The 19278-nt window shown below is 37.4% G+C and overlaps 1 protein-coding gene across 1 annotated transcript in view; it reads right to left on the reverse strand.

Annotated features, from left to right (window-relative positions):
- CYTIP (cytohesin 1 interacting protein) overlaps nt 1-12092 on the reverse strand; it is a 32960-nt gene extending 20868 nt beyond the window's left edge. Inside the window, exons 1-2 of the mRNA XM_006880789.1 lie at nt 11897-12092; nt 142-191 (exon numbers count right to left, since the gene is read on the reverse strand). Coding sequence (XP_006880851.1) covers nt 142-191; nt 11897-12070 — 224 coding nt within the window. The 5' untranslated portion in view covers nt 12071-12092. The remainder of the gene's footprint in view (nt 1-141; nt 192-11896) is intronic.
- Between the last annotated feature and the right edge of the window lie 7186 nt (nt 12093-19278).

Below are 19278 nucleotides of genomic sequence, written 5' to 3' on the forward strand. Positions count from 1 at the left end.
CTAAAAAATAGTTAACATTCATCTACATTGTATGTCTAACTCTATACTTGTATAACCAACAGTCTATTTATTACCAACAATCTGTGGAACTATGTGCCTAAATATCTTGGTGAGAGATTAAAAAAAAATTAATCTGTTTACCTTTGAGGCCAGGAAAAGTCACCTAAAGAACTTGATCTGGTCAAAGCAAGCTGAAAAATAAAGAAAAACAAAAATACATAGCTAAAGAAAGGTTCTTAAGATATATCTGTAAGTTGTTCTAAATCACAAACAATGTTGTGTTTTATCATCTTCTTTACTCCATCTTATGGGAAATTGCTATGCAAATACAGCAATTTCCATTCTCCAGTGCTGAGGAGGAATGCTGTCAGTTTAAAGACTAAGGTTTTTCTAATGGACGCTATGATCTTTCCCATTACTAGCTATGCATCTGAGAGCTGAACAATGCGTAAGAATGACTGTAAAAGAATCTCTATTGTCTTTGAGTTGTGGTGTTGGAGAAGAGTACTGAATTTTCCATGGACAAACAGGTATGTCTTGGAGAAAGTGTGGCCCAGAGTTCTCCTTGGAGGCAAGAATGGAGAAGCTTCATCACATTTTGGATATGCTGTTAGGAGGAGCTATTCCTTGGAGAGGGACATCATGTCTAAAGAGGTGGTTGGTATGTGAAAGAGAGGAAGACCCTTAATGAGATGGATTAATACAATGAGTTGGATTAATACAAGATGGATTTGATTATGTCAGAAATGGTGAGGATAACACAGGAAAGGACAGAGTTCAGATGTTGTTCACAGGATCACCATGAGTCATACTTGACTTGACTAACAACAGTAATATCCAGGAAGTCTCTGAGGGGTATAACAAGATGAACTGACACAGAGGTGAGCACAGTGGGCAAAGTACAGCAGAGATGGTGAGGATGGGCAGGATTAGGAAAGGTTTCATTGTGTTATACATGAGTAGAAATGATATGATGGCAGATGACAACAATAATAAGCCTAAGCCTATCAAGGTTGATGGTTCTAATGCACCCAAAGATACCTCGGACGACAGCTCTGGTGATGGCTTAGAAAAGCTAGCCTGAAAACCCTGTGGAATAGTTCTATGATGGATCACTTCATGAGTTAGAATTGACTCAACAATCAACAAATGACCACAAAGGAGAGCTCAGACAGGGGCTTTCAGGAGAATAAAGAGGCTTCAGTAATGAAAATCCTGTGGCAAGATTGTAATGTTTCAAAAACCTCAAAGCTCCCCAAAAGACTTTCATACCTCAACTATATTTAACATGTTGTTGTTGTTGTTATGTGCCGTCGAGTCGCCTGCGACTCATAGCGATCCTATGTACAACAGCCCTAAACTCCGCTCTGTCCTGTGCCAATCACACTGTCTCTGACACTCCCATCCCAATTATCCCAGTCACTGAATCAATCCACCTCATAGAGGGCCTTCCTCTCCTGCGCCGTCCCTCCACCCTCCCAAGCATGATGCCCCTCTCTAAGGACCGGTCTCTCCTCACTACATGTCCAAAGTAAATTAGACGGAGCCTCAGAATCCATAGCTTCTGAGTGGGTAAAGCACTTGGCTGTTAACTCTAAGACCTGTAGTTGAAATCCATGAGCAGCTCCCAAGCGAAAAAGATGTTGCACTTTGCTTCCATAGAGATGTACAATGTTAGACCCCCTACTGGACAGTGCTACCACAATGAAATTGAGTGAGGAGTCTGAAAGATTAACTGTAACGATTATTGTCCCATTGACAACCAATGAAAAATAGCACTCATAGAGTGTCATGTAAGTCCCATAGACTTGACAGCTCTTGAAAAAGATTGATGAGATAGCGGTGTTTATTTTAATAGTACAACATGAATTATTATTATTAGCAGAACAGACCAATCTCTAAAGGACAAACTCATATACAGAGACAAGATTCTGATGAAAGCAGGGCATCAAAGCCTCAATTACACTTATGATTTATTTTTGCAATAGTTTTGAATTAATGTAGTAAAATTTCCAGTCCTCCGAATTATACAAATTATACAGATTGTTTCATTATATCATATTTATTCTTGGACACCTTTTGGGAAGCAATCTTATAACTAAAACTTCCATAATCCATTCTACCCTTGTAAATAGATGAATTTAACAACATCAACATCAACAAACCTTCACTGTTGTCATTTAAAGTGACTTATAAGGAACTCCCGAGTGAATTATAAGAGGCTATAAATCACATGTAATGAGATTGTCTTTCTCTCCAGAGTTGCTGGTAGATTCAAACTGCCTGCCTTTGGGTTGACAGTCCAATTCCTTACTCAATGAGCAGTCAGAACTCCCTATATAGAGAAGCAGTTAACAGAAGAAGTAGCACCTTAATTTCTAGGTGATTACACCAGATTTTGCAAGCTTTTTGTCTTGTTTGTTTGGGAATTAAGAGTGTTTTTTAGCCTTTCTGAAGTGTTGGTACCAAGGCCAGGATGTAAATATATGTTATTAGTTGTGATACAACAATGAATACATAGAATATAGGAGATCAGTGAAATTAGCAAAAAAAGCATAATATGCATTATTTGTAAAAGTGCAATAATACATGTATGTTTCCAAATATCTATTTAGGGAGCTCTGGTGGCCTAGTGGTAAGAAGCTGCACTGCAATCGCAAAGGTTATAAACACACAGTTATGCATAAAACTCAGACACTTATAAACAGATATTTGTAAACAAATGCACTAAAATGTTTATGTACACAGTTATAACTTATATTTCTCATATTAGATAAAGTATACTATTTTTTTTTCATACAGTTAGAGGGCTAGTTGGGTATAGGATTTGAGGAAATGGGTACTGTCAACAAAAACTCACTTCTGACTTTTCAGTCAAAGCTATTTCTTTGACCCTGGTATTTCTGAATTAAGTTTTATGAACATGGTCAAATCACAAGGTAGGATGAATTGCAATCTCTTTTTTGATCTGACACAAAGGCTAGGATTTATAGTAAAATATTTGGTTCTTGTGACCTAGTGGGTGCCAATCCAAAAACAAGTGGTTAGAATCTACAAGTTCTCTAGAGGAGAACAATGGGCAATCTACTCCAGTGCTATTTACAGCCTCTGAAAACCTGCAGGAGGGTCAACTATGAATTGGTTACAACTCAGGGCAATGAATGTGTTGATATAAAAGGCATTAGAAAAGAAAGCAAATTGTCTATTTTTAAAATTTATTTTTATTTTATATTTATTTGCATGCAAAATTCATATACATTATATTTTGTTGTTGTTGTTATGTACCGTCAAGTCGCTTGCGACTCATAGCGACCCTATGTACAACAGACCTAAACCCTGGTCTATCTTGTGCCAATCTCACTGCCCCTGACACACCCATCCCGATTACCCCAGTCACTGAATCAATCCACCTCATAGAGGGTCTTCCCCTCCTGCGCTGTCCCTCCACCCTCCCAAGCATGATGTCCCTCTCCAAGGACCTCTCCCTCCTTAAAACATGTCCAAAGTATGTCAGATGAAGCCTCAGAATCCTTGCCTCTAAGGAGCAGCCTGGTTTAACCCTCTCCAGGATGAATCTGTTTGTTTTCTTGGCAGTACATTATATTTTATGCATTCCTTTGTATACGTTGTGCTTCATACAATCATTTCCACACACTGTGCTTTCTAAAATTAATTATCATTGATCTATGTATGCCTACTACTACTATGTCTTTTCAGATTCCCATTGGATCTTTCCTAATACCTTTACCCCCTCACTCCACCCACCATACTTTGCAGTCTCATGATCCCCACCTCTTAACTCCCCTTCCTCTACCCTTTTCCCCTTTGGACTTTTGGACACAACTACTAGCTATTCTTAATTTACAAAAAATGGTCTTATGCCATATTTGTCCTTCAGAAACTGAGTTAGTTCCCTCAGCATAATGCTTTTCAGCCTTTCTTATGTTTATATTGTATTCTTCAAAATCATCATTCTGGAATGCTGCATAGTATTCCATCATGTGAATATACCAAAATTTCTCAATCCATTCTTTCATCGATGGACATTTGGATTGTTTCCTTTTTCTTGCTATTGTGAATAATGCTGCTATGAACATAGATGGACAAATCTCCCTTTGTGTCTCAATTCTATTTTCCTTGGTTCTATTTTCTATTTCACTCTATTTCTAGTAGTGGAATAGCTGGCCATGTGGAAATTCTACATTGAGCTTTTTGAGGAAACCTTAAACTGCCTTCCAGAGTGGTTATACCATTTTACAATCTCACTAACAGTGTATGAGAGAGAATTCCAATCTCTCCATATCCTCTCTACTATTTATTGCTTATTGTCCTCTTAAACTTTGCCACTGCTAGTGGGGTGAGATGGTACCTTATCATGCCCCCTTCCCAACTTCGGGCTTTATTGATGGATGGAAACTACATCATTATCAGCCATCAGCACCACAGGAACAATGGGAATGGGAAACCAGAGATGATGCTAGGTTTCAGCCTGAGAGCAGATAAGAGTTCTAAAAGGTGACACAAAAGGGAGAAGAGAAAAAATATGGGAAAAGAGTTGGGGAGAAGCAGGAATTAAGAATTTCCTCCTGCCTGCTACAACTCTCAGAATTCAGGGACAATTTATGCCTTAGTCCCTGAGAAATTTGAACTGTTTAAGAAAATGGAATTAGCCCGTGATCTCCAAACACAACTCAGCTCTTGCTGGCTGCCAGGCTGTTATCTGAGCCAGTGCAGACTCCAGTCCATCCCAACAGTGAAGAAATCCAGACAAGAATAAAGATGATTTGTTGGAAGTGGCCCCCTCTGATTAGGACAAATGTGGATGGTGCAGAAAACTGGGCAAAGGCTTTGTATAATGTTATGGCAGCAGCTACTATTGCTAGAATGTGCTGGAGGCTTAGCGGTGGATAAGAGGTTTCTATGGGCTGTGGACTCAACAGTGACCCCTAGACCATGGCTGAGATGCCATAATTCCCCTCCCAACAAGATAGCCCAAAGGCCACCAGCCCCTTCCCTAACTACTGGAAATAACCTCTGTAACCTCTCATTGTGGTTTTGATTTGCATCTCTCTTACTGCCAGTGACTTTTATTTTCTTCATTCCCTGAGACATAAGCACTAGCAGCTCCAGCTAGAAGGACGAGTAGTGCTCTGCTCCCTGATTCAAAGGAAAGGTTATGGTCTTGCTCATATCCGGGCACCAGCCAACGGTCATTATAGCTCTAGATGATAGGAAAGTGAGCAGGAGTTCAAATAAGTCAATCAAAGTACAATTTTTCCCCTTTTTAACACATTTAGAGAAAACTATAGAACAGAGTTATGGTCTAAATTCTGTAATCAATAATATAGAAAACGTGTAATTGTAAAATATGTTCAGCAAATATATGGACACAACCTGGCACGTACTTAATATCAAACTAACACAGGCAATAATTTCATATAATGGTAACATAGCAAACATATAAAAAATACTGCGAATACTAATATTTCTTTAACATGAAAAGTTTTAGTTTATGTATTGCATGAGTTTTATTTTTTTATTGTCTGTTGCACAAGACAATGCTTCATATCACTCTCTGTATGTAAATAAATGAAGTATTAGGCATATTAAGGGGATAAAAAATATAATAGTTATTTGAAATGCACAATATGTTTCTGTTTTTTGGCAATAAAAATGCTTCTAGATTTATCTTCTAAGAAAGCAATAAGGGATATTAAAACACTACATTTATATTTTATCAGCATATTCACTTATCTCTCTGTAAGAAAATATAACAATTGCTTGAGGGGGGAAAAGGAATATTTAGATAAAATAATATAAATATTATTTTATTTTCCATCTCTTTTCAGATTGATTCTTTAAAAAGAAGTTGATACTGTTTAAAAGGAAGTTATATCATTGATAATTAACACCCCTCGTGTGTGTGTGTGTGTGTGTGTGTGTGTGTAACTCCTGCATCCCTTCAAATGCACGACTAAGCAGAGATGGACAGCAGGGATTATCATTATTTAGGGGCTTCACATGCTTTAATCTGGCCCTGACTTTCAGACTCAGGTGATCTGGAAAGGAATGTTCACGAGGTTCAAACTTGCTCACACACAAAACGATCTGCCTAGAAAAAATTAAGTAAGCTCAAGTTCTCATCAACAGTCTTCGGCTTTGGAAAATGCTTTTCCTATTGCCTCTATTCCTCATTCTGAGATCGAACCTGGACAGTCCCATGCTCCCCAGACCTAGAGATCTTCCTCAGGGTTGTATGGCATCAAAAAATCATGAACGAGGAACTGCTGTTCGATGCACAGCATATGCTGGCAACAGCTGTCTTTTATTGCACATTATCTAATATGAGAAATCCAAGCTTAGCAATTTGGCAGACCTGCAAAACACGCATTCAATTATGACTGCTGGATAGACAAAGCTCTTTAACTCCTTGCTAGCCACTATCACGGGATGCCTCAGCACTGAGACTATGACCATTCTTCTGTCTTTAATCGAATGATTTAAAAGATCAGGCATTGCAATCCATATTGCAATATTTGCTGCTATGCTACATGATTCACAAAGTCCATTTTTTGGACTCATTAACATGTTCCTTATTTAAGATTGAAATGTCTTTGCAAAGAACATTTTTAAAAGCAAGCTATATGAGAAAAGCATCATATGTATCACTTCTGTGTATGTGCATATATGTTTAGGCAACTTTTACAGAGAAAAATGAGAACTGAGGCACAAACGAAGACTTGTACACCAATGTTCATAGCAATGTTATTCATCATCACAAGAACATGAAAAAAGCAGATGTGCAACCACAGTAAAATGGTTTGAGAAATTACGGTACATTCACACGATGGAATAGTAACTATACAGCACTCAGGAGCAATGATTTTGTAAATTACTACCTAACTTGGAAGGGACTGAAGAGCATTATGCAGAGTGAACTAACTCAGTTCCACAAGGACAAATACTGTATAAAACCATTACTGTAAAATGAGTATGTGAATCCAAGAGGGTGGGAGGTAGAAGCAGAGGGTTGAGGAAGTGCAAGGGGGGTGGGGATTAATCAAGGAGTTATACAATTTGATGGGGTGGGGGGTTGAGAGAAATTAGAAGAATCTGGTCTGAAAAACTATGTATTCAAATCTTGTAAATAAACAACGTCCATTTTTACAGACAGACTAAAGACTTCAACTGCCAATTTGCAAAAGGTAGGAAGAATCTGCAACTCAGTCAAATAGTAGCCAGGCCTCAAAAAAGATTAAAGTTCAATGCTCAAGTCATTTCTGCTGTTTGGAGACCTCCAGGTCCCCACAGGCTGCTCTAATTTACTTACTAAAAATGGTAGAAGGATGGTGAGGATACTTACGACCAAGTAGGATTTTGCTTTTGCTGTTAATTTAAAATCCCACCTGAATGAGTTCTGCCCTGTTTTCAGGCTCTTGCCTCACTCCCTAGCCCTCCTATGATTGCTCCTTTCCCCCCTTTTTTAAGTATCAGAAGCATTAGGTTAATGGGGCTAACCCAACTATTAAAAGCTGGTGGTGGCTGTTATGTGCCATCAGTCAGAACCAAGTCAGACCTGTCCCTCTAGTGTGTTTTCAGAGACTGTAACACATGGGAGGAGATTGTCCACCTTTATCCCTCAGAACCTCTGGTGGATTTATACAGCCTGCCTTTGCATTAGCAGTGCAATCCTTACCCCATTATTGCATGTCATCTCAAATGTTCCTAACTTCTGTCTTTAAGAAGCCCAAAAGTAAGCTGGGGCTATTAGAAAGTCCTGACTATGGGCCCACAGACTACCATTTCAAGAAAAATATTTGCAGTGACTCCAAGCACATATGAAGAGGACTTTCAAATTCTTTCGTCATGAAAGTAGCACAGTTTTCTAGCTAAAAGCATTCCTCTAAATGATCAAAATCCTTCCATGCATCCAGAGATAACAGGAAGGTATGTTGCCAGGGCTTACATGAAGTTACCTGAAGGATAGAGCCCATCCTAGAAATAGATTCATCCCAGATTTATTCTCTCACCTTTTAGAGTTTAGCACAAGATTCCCTATCAGAGCTTTTAAGTGAAATAATCCTTCCAGTAGCTGCCTGTTGTTGTTGTTGTTATTCCCTATGAATAAAAGATCTGAACTCTGTTCTATCCTGTGTCATTCTCATACTTCCTGACATACAAGAGCTCATTGCAGGAGTGACTGTATCAATCCACCTGCTTGAGGATCTTCCTCTCCTTCGTGGACCCTCCACCCTTCCCAAAAACTGCCTATTAAGTATTTATTTGATAAACTTAAAGAAAATTAGACAAAGAGTTTTTGATATCATTAATGTACATTCACACTTCTGGCCTGTTTGTCAGGTTTGGATTCTCACTATAGTATGTGCTGAAACTTGCTACCGTAGGGCAAACTCTACCCTCAGGTGAATGAGTGGCATGGTAGAATAGCTTCCTTTTGGCATTTCCATGTGTCTCAAGAGTATACTCCTTTCTCCTCCCTACAGGGTTTTTCATGGTAGGAAATAGAAACTATGTTCAGAAGTAGGAGCCATACTGGGGTGACTGGCACCTACTAAAAAAAAGTATTCAAATAATACGCACACATAGAAATCTATTTTAAAACAAGTCTGGCTATAAACACTCAAATGACTCTGAAGACTAATCTGACACCACAGAGTAACCTGATACAGCTTTGCAGAAACCAAAGCCAATAATAACGAGAAGTAGGAATTGTTGACGTCAGTCCTGTAAGTGTTGAAAATAACACTGGGCAGAGTAACACCTGCTCGTGTGGTGGCCTCACAGGGACTGTGTTCAGTTAGTGTCCAACTGCCGGTGGGGGTGGGGTGCTCTGCAAATCACTTAAAGCCAAAGAACGTCATTTAGAAAATTCTCAGGGCACTAAGATGCATTTACAATAAAAGTTCCAATTATGTTAATTGTACAGAACCAGATGTATAATGTACAAGGGTTTTGCTTTGCCTGGTTTTTTGTTGTGGTGAGTTTGGGTTTTTTTTAAGTAATTATTACATCCATGAGAAAAAGTTGTGTGACTGAGGAAGTCTACCACTGCAAAGATAATTACAGCAGCAGATGAGAGAAGCCTCAAAAACATTTGTAACAGAAAGAATATGGACAAATTAATTGATAGAGATTTTTTTTAAAAGCAAGAAAGTAATACCATTTACAATAGTCAACCACAAACTGAGACACTAAGGAATAAACCTGGCTAGAGACACAAAACACCTTTAAAATGAAAACTACAAAACACTTCTGTGAGAAACAATAAAAGACCTAAATAAATGGGAAAATGTCCCCTGTTCATGAATAGGAAGACTATTAATATAGTGAAAATGACAATCCTACTAAAAGCAATCTACATGTTTAATACAATCCCAACACAGATACTAAATACATTTTACAATCCCACCAACACAGAGTTCATGTTGTGTACTGTCAAATTGGGACCAGGAGAGACAGTTAACCTAAAAGCCACTCTTCCTCAGTGTCTTCTAATGACAAACTCTCCTATGAACAGCTTTTGGTTTATTTTTGTGTTATTTGGTGGTGTTTTGTTTTATTTTAGTTCATGCTGTCTTTACTCAAGTATAAAAACCATATATATGTGTCTTCTTGTCTTTATTGTCTTTAATATATAACTTTGCTCTCCATCCCCATATCTCCTCTTTCTTCCTCTATCTAATAGTGTTCTCTCATCCCTACTCTTCACCATTTCACTCACATACTCCAGGGTTCCTCAATACCTCCACTGACTCAAACCCATCAGTTGTTGCTTGTGCTGGTCAACAGACCACTTCCCCGGGGGAACTGCCCAAGAATGTGCTATAAAGCAGCTTGACTCTGAGGCCTCAGCCCTGCTCTCCACATAGAAATTAATGGGATGCTCCTGACAAATTTTAAATAATGTGCTGCTGCTTCAGCCTGCCCCAAAGTCCTCAGGACTGTGTCTCAGCATAAATTATTCCCTTGATTTGGAGAACCCTTCAATATTTGGAATATATAGCCTTCAAAGTCACATTTGAAGAACATTTGGATTAGAACATTGATTTTGTTCAACTTTGATGCCTATTAGTTCTACTTATGAACTGTAAACTCTATAAACAAAACAAAGGTGTTCCTCTCAACTTTGATCTCCATGTTTAGTATAATGCCTACCTCCTAGAACACACTCTGAAAATATGCATTGTTTTGCAGTGTCCGGGTATAGTTTGATAAGTAGACAAAATGAACGAAGTTACAAGCTGGAGGCTATTAAGAATTGGAAGTAGGCACATTTGTTTAAAAAAAAATTCTATCTTTAGCAGTAAAAGTTCTGCAGAAAAAAAATGAAATAATCACAACTAAGTGAACCATATTTTGTCTGATGGCTTCATAACAAATAGAAAGAAAGAAAACCTGAGTATTTTGTGTCAAAATTTGAATAAAGATTTTTTTTTTAATTTCCCATGGTTGGTTTACTTTCAGATATGTTCTCTAAAGGAAATCTTCATCATTCTATTATCATAAAATGTGATGATTATTTGCACAGTAGCACGATTATCCTTAATATCCAATGACTCAGAATCAATTTGATGGTGTAGGGTTTTCTGTTTTATTTTGTTTTTTACATAATAACACAAAAGTACTTTGGATTGGGAAATAAACCATAGTAGATTACGTCCTTATCGTTATTGTGCAAAACACTAAGGACGCAGGTAGCACACGTCATCCCAAAAGGTTATGACTCTCACATCGTATTGCAGCTTCCTAATTAGAAAAGTAGAACACATAATGTATATGCACACATTAATGGAAAAAATTCATTCTTTATAGCAGCTCTGCATCTTTTTTAAAAAAATTCTGTATCTAAATTTAGAGATGCACTTAGGGCATTGTAGCAAGTAACACTGCCAAAATCTGGAAAAGTATTATATATTGTTACAAATATATATGTATTTATACATATGTATATGTATATAAATACATACATGTGTGTGTATTTAATTCTCATTTATACTTGTAAAAACAACAACATAGTTATAATAGCGTATATCTTTTATACACATGTATTGTTTAAGTTGAATAGCAACAATCACAAATAAGGAAAAGCTAAATTAAAAGTAAATTTGGTTGGATAACTAGTATTCCAAAAGACTTTTAATCCATAGGACAATATATTGAAAGAAATATCATTAGAGCACCATCTAAAGTTTCTTGTGCACATACTATACGTCAGTTACTGTTGACAAATATAAGAGTAATTCTATTATTATCTTCATTTCAGTAACAAAGGAAATGTGTTACAGTTTTCACTCTACATAAGGCAAGCGGCCGGTGCAAGTCCCACAGCAGTAAATAGCCAAGCTCATTGTCATCTGGCATTCAGCATTCTGTAGTCCCTCCTTTGTCTAGGAAAAGGCCACCACAGAACTGAAAAGAATTTCCTTAGCCAACAAAACTCATCCTCAAGGAAAAAAAATTCTCATTTGATTCTGAGCTGTAATTACTAATAATTATCAACAACAGGGAGGGAAGATCAGAGGGAACTTGCCAATGGGAGGTGTAAAGGAAGGGGAAAAAATCAACTATTCTCCTACTAGTTGCATCTGTAATAAACTACTCCCACATTTGATATGCTCAGTGGTTTGGATTTTACCTGGACATCTCTTGAAATGAGAGAAATAATTTAAAGCTTTTGCTTGGAGGGAAAAAAAGAAGTTTATATGTTCTTAATCTTTTGGACTGGTTCATCAAATTCACTGGACTCCTCCTCTCTTCGCTATTACTAATTCTAAAGCTTCTGACTTAAACATTTTAATATGTAATAGGTAACCAAACAAACATAGTACTCCAGAGTCAGGAGAACACAGCTAAAGGTACAAAATAGCAATCATACCTGTTTTCGTCCCCGAGGCAGAGTGGCCACAGTGTCTGCCAGCATTTGAAGCCTTCTATTGTCATCCATCTGAAGGTTGCCTGTGAGAGCAGAGTAAGAGCTGTATGCTGGACCAGAACAGTAGTCCACCACGTTGCCATTACTGCTCTGTTGTATGAGCTTTTGTAAAGACATTGTGGATAAAGATTACTCCAGCCTGCACATGGTTGAGTGACCTTGCAAGATGGGGAAGCTAAAAGTATAAACCCTCTGACAAGTAATCAAAAGTAGCAAAGCAGAAAGAGCCCATGTGACTCCTGTGGTTTGAGGTACTTGTTACACAAACCCTATCTTGAAGTTCACTCCCATTTCTCAATGGTGTTTTTTTTTTTTCTTCTTTAAGCCCCTGAGAGAATCTAAAGCTAGTTTTTACAATTAAAGAAAATCCACTTTCCACCCCCCTTCTTCAAACAGCCAGAACTTTAAGGCTTTCATGTTCTATGACAAGTTGTGTTCAAAACACCATCTGCCATTTTTTTTCTAAAGGAAGAAGGAAAACTTCCTCCAGTTCTGCCATTTGTTTCCCATCTATTCTCATACTTAATATTAGTGGTGCAATGCAAATGTTAGAATGTGCAGACATTCAGTTCTTATGAATATAAGCAAGAATGACAGGTTCCAGTCATAATGTTCTCTTAGGAAATCCTTGTGATGTGCTTTCCTTGAAGTACACCTTTGCTCATTAATGTTCATCAAAGAGACATTATATATGCCACTTGGGTTGTAACCAATGGCCATTCTTCAACTACGCTGTCGTGAATAAAATTATCCATCATCTTATCAAGGTACAATGGAAAGGAAAGTCAGCAGCTTTCTGACACAGAGGGGCCATATTGTACAGTGGACTTTGCTGTAGCAAAGTGGTCTTGAAAGAAGAATTGAAGAAGCAGGAAGGTAATGAGCACATAAAAGACACACAAAGATGTTTCCACTCAACCCCCATATGAGAATATGAGTTAAGGGCACCATCACAAAGTACTTACGATTGCAGATTTTGGAACGTAGATTCCCACCCCCACCTCCATCCCGAGGAGTTGAGCAGGGAGTTTTGAGAGAATAGTTTTCATGGAAGGCTCAGACAAGAAGGAAGAATCAAAACAAAAAAGAGAACTTTTCTACAGCACAAAAGGTCAAAAGTAATTTTCAACATAATTTTCAAAGTCATTGGTAGAATTTAAAAGGGTTAGGAAGCCTTTGAACTAAGATGGAATGTGAGTGCATTAGAAGTCAAGGTGAATTAAGCTCAAGCAGAGCTTGCCAAATGTAAATAGCAAAATCCTCTGAGTTAACAATTATTTAGAAGAGAGTGCCAACTCAGAATTTTAAAGAACCCTATCACAGCATGAGTCACAACTGAAATTGGATTAGACTTAAGCAAATTTATTTCTCAAAAAAACATACAAACATCAAAATTTGCAACTGTAATGCAACAGGAGCTATGTGAGTAACCTATATGTACAGAAATATGTAAGATAGAAAGTGATAGAGACTAGTAACTAAAGAACACAGCAGTTATAAATGTATGTGTGTGTGTGTGTGTGTGTGTGTGTATACACACACATATACATATATATGTTGTTCTTAGTATGTGCTGTCAAGTCACCTGCAACCCTATGTACAGCAGATCAGAACCCTGTCCTGTTTTAAGCCACTCTCACTAATTCTGACACACCAACTCCCACTTCCATACTTACTGTGTCAATCCATCTCATCTGGGATCTTGCTCTCCTGCTCTGTCCCTTCACCCTTCCAAGCATGACAACTTTCTCCAAAAATCGGTATTTCCTGGCCATGTGCCTAGAGTATGTGAGAAGGAGCTTCAAAATCCTAGCCTCCAAGGAGAAACTTGGTTTCACCCTCTCCAAGACACCTATTTGTTTTCTTGGTGGTCCATGGTATGTTCAAGACTCTTCTCCAGCACCACAATTTGATTATATCAATAATTCTTCTGTCATCCTTGGTCATTGTCCAGCATTCTGATGTATAGCAAGATATTGTGATGACCATGGCCTGGATTAGGAGCACCTTGGTTTCTAGATTGACGTTTTTGCTTCTCCTCACTTTGGAGAGGTCCCTGACAACAGATTTTCCCGATGTAATTAATCTTTTGATTTCCTGACTTCTTGTTGATAGTGTTGATGTGGAGCTAAGCAAGCTATAATTGTTAACAACCTCAATCTTTTTTCCATCTATCTTGGTGCTATCAATTGGCCCAGTGGTCACACACACACACACACACACACACACACACTTGTTGTTAAGTACTGCTGAGCATGACTATATATACATATTTTGAAGCAGGAGTGGTAACATCCACTTCCTAAATAACATGCCTCTGGAAACTCTATGAACTTTGATAAATGTCAATACTTGTAGAGCGGCTTTAAGCTTTTTGTTCATAGGGTCACTATGAGTCATGCTCAACTCAAAGGCAACCAACAAAAACAACTACACACACACACACACACACACACACTCACACACACACTCACACCCCTTTTCAAAGAGCCAACTCCTGGTCTTGTTGATGGTTTCAACTGTTTTTCTGTTTTCTATTTCATTTATCTCTGCCCTAATTTTTATAATTCCAGGCTTTTTTAGAGAGTGTCAGGTTTTCTTGCTGTTCTTTTTCATGGTTTTGAAAATACAATTATCTTTTTTTTCTTGACTTCTTATGTGTTTGCTTATTGTTGTAAATTGACCTCTAACTATTGCTTTGGCTGTTTCCCAGAGGTTTTGGTAAGTTGTGTTTTCTTGGTGATTTGTTTCAAGGCACTTTTTCTACAGTTTTTATTTCTTCTATTATCCACTCATGTTCAAGCAGGGTGTTGTTCAGCTTCCAAATTCATGATTTTTTCCCCTCCTTCATCCTCTTGTTATTAAGTACTAATTTTGTAGCACTGTAGTCTGAGAAGATGCTTTGTATTATTTCCATATTTTTAAAATTTATCAATGCTTGCATTGTGACCTAAAATGTGAATTTTTTTTTCTTCTGGACAATGTTCCATAAACATGCAGAAGCCATACTGTGCTTTTTTGTGGTGCATTAGCCTGTATGTATCTATGAGCTTGAGTTGCTTTATTACGTGTTTTAATTCTTCAGTATTTTTGTTGAGCTTCTTTCTGGTAGTTCTATCTTTTCTTGAGAGTGGTGTATTGAAGTCTTCTACTACTCTCGTGGTGGTATCTATTTCTCTTTTCAGTTCTTTTAATGTTTGCTTTTTTTATTTTACCGCTCTATTATTTGGTGTATAGATATTTATTATGGTTATGTCCTCTTGTCCTATTCATCCTTTAAGTACTATACAATGACCTTCCTTCTCCTTATCCTTTATGTTGAAATCTATTTTGTTGGAGATTAATATTGTGACTTTGGTTTGGTTTTGGTTTGTTTGGTTTTTTGTTTTGTTTTGTTTTGTTTTCTGGTTGCCATTTGCTTGGTATGTTTTGTCTTTCAGTTTTTTTCCCCCAACCCTTTTAGCTTTAGTCTTCCTTTATCTTCACTTTTCAAGTGTGTCTCTTGTAGACAGAATATTGATGAAGTTGTTGTTTTTTATCAAACATGCTACTCTTTTTCTCTTCACTGGTACATTTAAAGCATTCACATTCAGTGTAATTATTGAGAGACAAGGTTTTATTGCTACCATTTTGTTGCATTCTATATGGTGTTGTATCTGGTTACTCTGGTCCTTCTTGCTTCCTGTGGCATAATCTCTGTAAGAAGGACTTACTCAGTATTTCCTGCAACACTGGTCTTGTTTCTACAAACTCCCTTAGGCTGTACTTTTTGGAGGACATCTTGATCTCTCAGTAATATTTGATGGACAATTTTGCAAGGTACAGTGTTCTTGGTTGACAGTTGTATTTTTTGAATGTTTAATGTATGCCATTCCACTATACTGTCTGCTTACTCACATGGTTTCTGCTGAGAAATTGGCACTTCATCTTATTTGCTCTCCCTTAAAAGTTTCTCTTCATTTCTTCCTCGCTGCTTTCAGAATTCTCTTCTTATTTTTGGTTCTGGAAAATTTGACTACAATATACCTTGGTGTTTTTCTTTTGGGGCTTATTCTATATAGAGTTCGCTCAGCTTCATATATATATTTTCTCTCACAATCTTCATTATACCTGGGAAATTTTCTTCTAGTAATTCTTTCACAGCTTTCTCAGTGCCTTTACTTACTTCTTCCTGTTCTGGGATTCCAATTATGCTCATGTTATTCTTGATGGTGTCCCACATTATTCTTAGATTTTCTTCTTTTTCTTTCCTTTTGAGTATGGTTTTTGTTCTACCAGATAATGCTAAGGATCTATTTTACTTTTTTTCCCATTTCATCTCTTCAACTCTGTCCCTCCAACATTTTGACAACATCTGAAACATTGATCTTCATAATCTGTATTGCAGTTTCTTGTTTTTTCCAGAGCCTCTAATGCCTCATTTGTTTTATCTGCATTGTCTTGGATTGTTTTTTCAAGTTCCTCTTGGCTTTTGCTTGCAGTGTTTCATAATTCTTCAAGTTTGTCTTTTACCCATTGAAAATATTCAATGACTGTTCTTTTGAATTCTATGTCAGAAAGTTCCATCAGATTTTCTGGCTTCAGGAAATCCATTGATTCTGTGTTTTGATCACTGTTTTGGGGTAACATCTTGTATTGGCATTGTGTAGGATGTGGAATAGTCTGCTTCGTCCATGTCATTTTAATGTTACAGTTTTTCATGCCTGGGGCCTTAACAGGTCTTTCTTCTGATAATCTTGGCTCAGGAACTCACTGGAGAAAAGGGTTGCTCACCCTGCCTGAATTTATCTCTGATCTTTATCTCAAGGGAAGACCTGTCTCAGTTGAGGAGAGAGATGTCCTGTGAATTAGCACCCTTCTCAGCCAGAAAACTACTATAGCTAGGTGGAGTTTACAAGTCCACAGCTCAAGTTCTAGCTCTGAGATAGACAGAGATACCAATGTGGTGTTCTGAAAGGAAATGGTTTCACCTATGGTATTGGTTTTCCTGGCATAGGCAGCAGGGTGATGGCAGGTTGTTCTGGTCTAGGGCACTGGCATGGGTCCATGAGGCAGCTAAGTCTGTGAGGCAGCTAGGTCTGTACAGCAGCTAAGTTTGTAAAGTGTTTGCAATTTGATTCTTGTGTATTTCATCTGGTAAGGTCCTCATGTGTAGTTGTGATTTATATTATCAAAAATTATATTTCCAATGAATAGAGCATTAGCCTTAAAAAGTTTAGTCATGGACTCTTCAGCCTCCATATTATTGGAATATCCACTAATAATAAAAATGTGGAAAGCATTAAATATTAATCATAAAAAATAAAAGTGAAAATGGGTAAAGTGAAAATAAAACAGAAAGCTTAATGATTGATATTCTAGGCATTATTGAGCTAAAATGGACTGAAGTTAAACATTTTGAACTGGATAATAATATGATCTCTGATGCCAAGAATGAGAAATTGAAAGAAACAATGTCACATTGATAAGAAAAAAAGAATATTTCATGATCTATCCTGAAATACAGTACTGTCAGTAATAGAATGATACTCATGCCTGCCAGAAAAGTCTATTAATAAGATTATTTTTCAAATTTACACACCAATCACTAATGCCAAAGATTATGAAATTAAAAGTTTTTATTAATTTATGAAGTCTGAAATTGATCAAACATGGAATCAAGATACCTTAATAATAAAGATCATTATGACGAAGAAGTTGGAAACAAGGATCTGTAATTGGAAAGCATGATTCAGATGATAGAAACACCACCAGAGACAGCAAAACACAATTTTACAAGATCAATTACCTAGGATGATAGAACTCTGAAAGACAATGAATTGGTCTAAATGTTGGAAAATCATAGATACATAGATTAAAAACATAGAATGGAGGAGCTTATGGTAAAACATGTCTAAACTACAAATCACGTGACTTAAGTCAGCTTTATTAATTAAGGAACATAGAACTTCTTTCCTAGCAATATTATTTTAAAATTAGGTATTTTCTTTTTTTTTTAAGGTTTTTTTTTTTTAATTGGGAAAAACATATTGGGGGTACAAGGAGGTGAGGGTTGGGGGCAGAAGGGTGAGGATGGGCCAGGATGCAGTTGCAGAGCTGCACAGTTTGGTCGGTGGGGGGAGCAGGTGAAGGAAATGATGAGGGTCCAGTGGGGACCAGATGCTACAGAGGAATGACAAGAATTTTCCAATAGTAATTAAGCCAACTGTCTCATTGATTTGGGAATTGGATGCCGACTCTCTGGCTTCTTCATGCTGAACAGGGGCGTAGATATAAAGGGGGTAAGGGAGGACGCTTTATCACCTTACTGGTGCTCTTGGGTTACAGCTGCTTGCCTTCTGGCTCCTGAGGGCTGCGACGGTTCACCCCGAGCCGGGGGCCAAGCGCAGCCCGCCCCGGGCAGAAGGCCACGACGGCTCGCCCCGGGCCGGGGGCCGAGGGCAGCCCGCCCTGGGCAGAGGGCCGCGACGGCTGAAGTAGTCTTTTTTTAAAAAAAGAAGAAGAAAAAGTGTGTGTGTGTGTGTGTGTGTGTGTGTACCGTCAAATTGGATCTGACTGGTACAGGAGACTGCCCCTCCTTCTCCTATTTTCAATAGTTCAAAATGCATTTTTCATTATACATTGACTTTCTTTATAAGACCACATAGTGTAAGTGATATAGTAAGTTCTATAGACAGGAGATAAAATTATATCAAATTAGTACATAATGCTAACTTTCAATTAATATAAATTATAGAAATCTTAGCTATATTTGAACATAAGAAGACTTTCAGGCCTTTCTTCCATGGTACATATTAATATATCTGAAGAAGAACTTGTAGGAAAAGGTAGAGGGTTGAGGAGAAGAACAAAGGAGAATTTATGATGTTTATACTATGTGTGGTTTGAGTCTTATACAATAAGAATACATTCATAGAAGTCAAGAGTTAAAATATCAATAATTTGCCCATACTTTAAAAATTCAATTCTATTTTATAATTATACCATGGATTTATAGATGTCTATTTCTCCTTGTTTGTAGTTGAGAATCATTGGATGGGTATTAATTATTTATTGACAGTTATTAAGATTTCATTCAACTTAATTATCTATTTTGTCCTCAGAAATAATACTTGCATATTCCTTTATTATTTTATTCAATTTGAATATAATTCCTCCTCAAAAGCCATCTATTGAGCCCTAAAATCTTAAAACTAAATAATAGTTTAGCTTAACTTGTAAATAATGTTTTCCTTGGGCACTGTGCTCTTTTAAGAATGGTCTATGCCCATCAACAAAAGAATGGGTAGAGAAGCTGTGGTATACTATGCTGCATTGAAAAACAA

The sequence above is a fragment of the Elephantulus edwardii genome, unplaced genomic scaffold, assembly GCF_000299155.1.
Source record: "Elephantulus edwardii isolate Elephantulus edwardi_28Jun2011 unplaced genomic scaffold, EleEdw1.0 scaffold00010, whole genome shotgun sequence".
NCBI classification, from domain to species: Eukaryota; Metazoa; Chordata; class Mammalia; order Macroscelidea; family Macroscelididae; genus Elephantulus; species Elephantulus edwardii.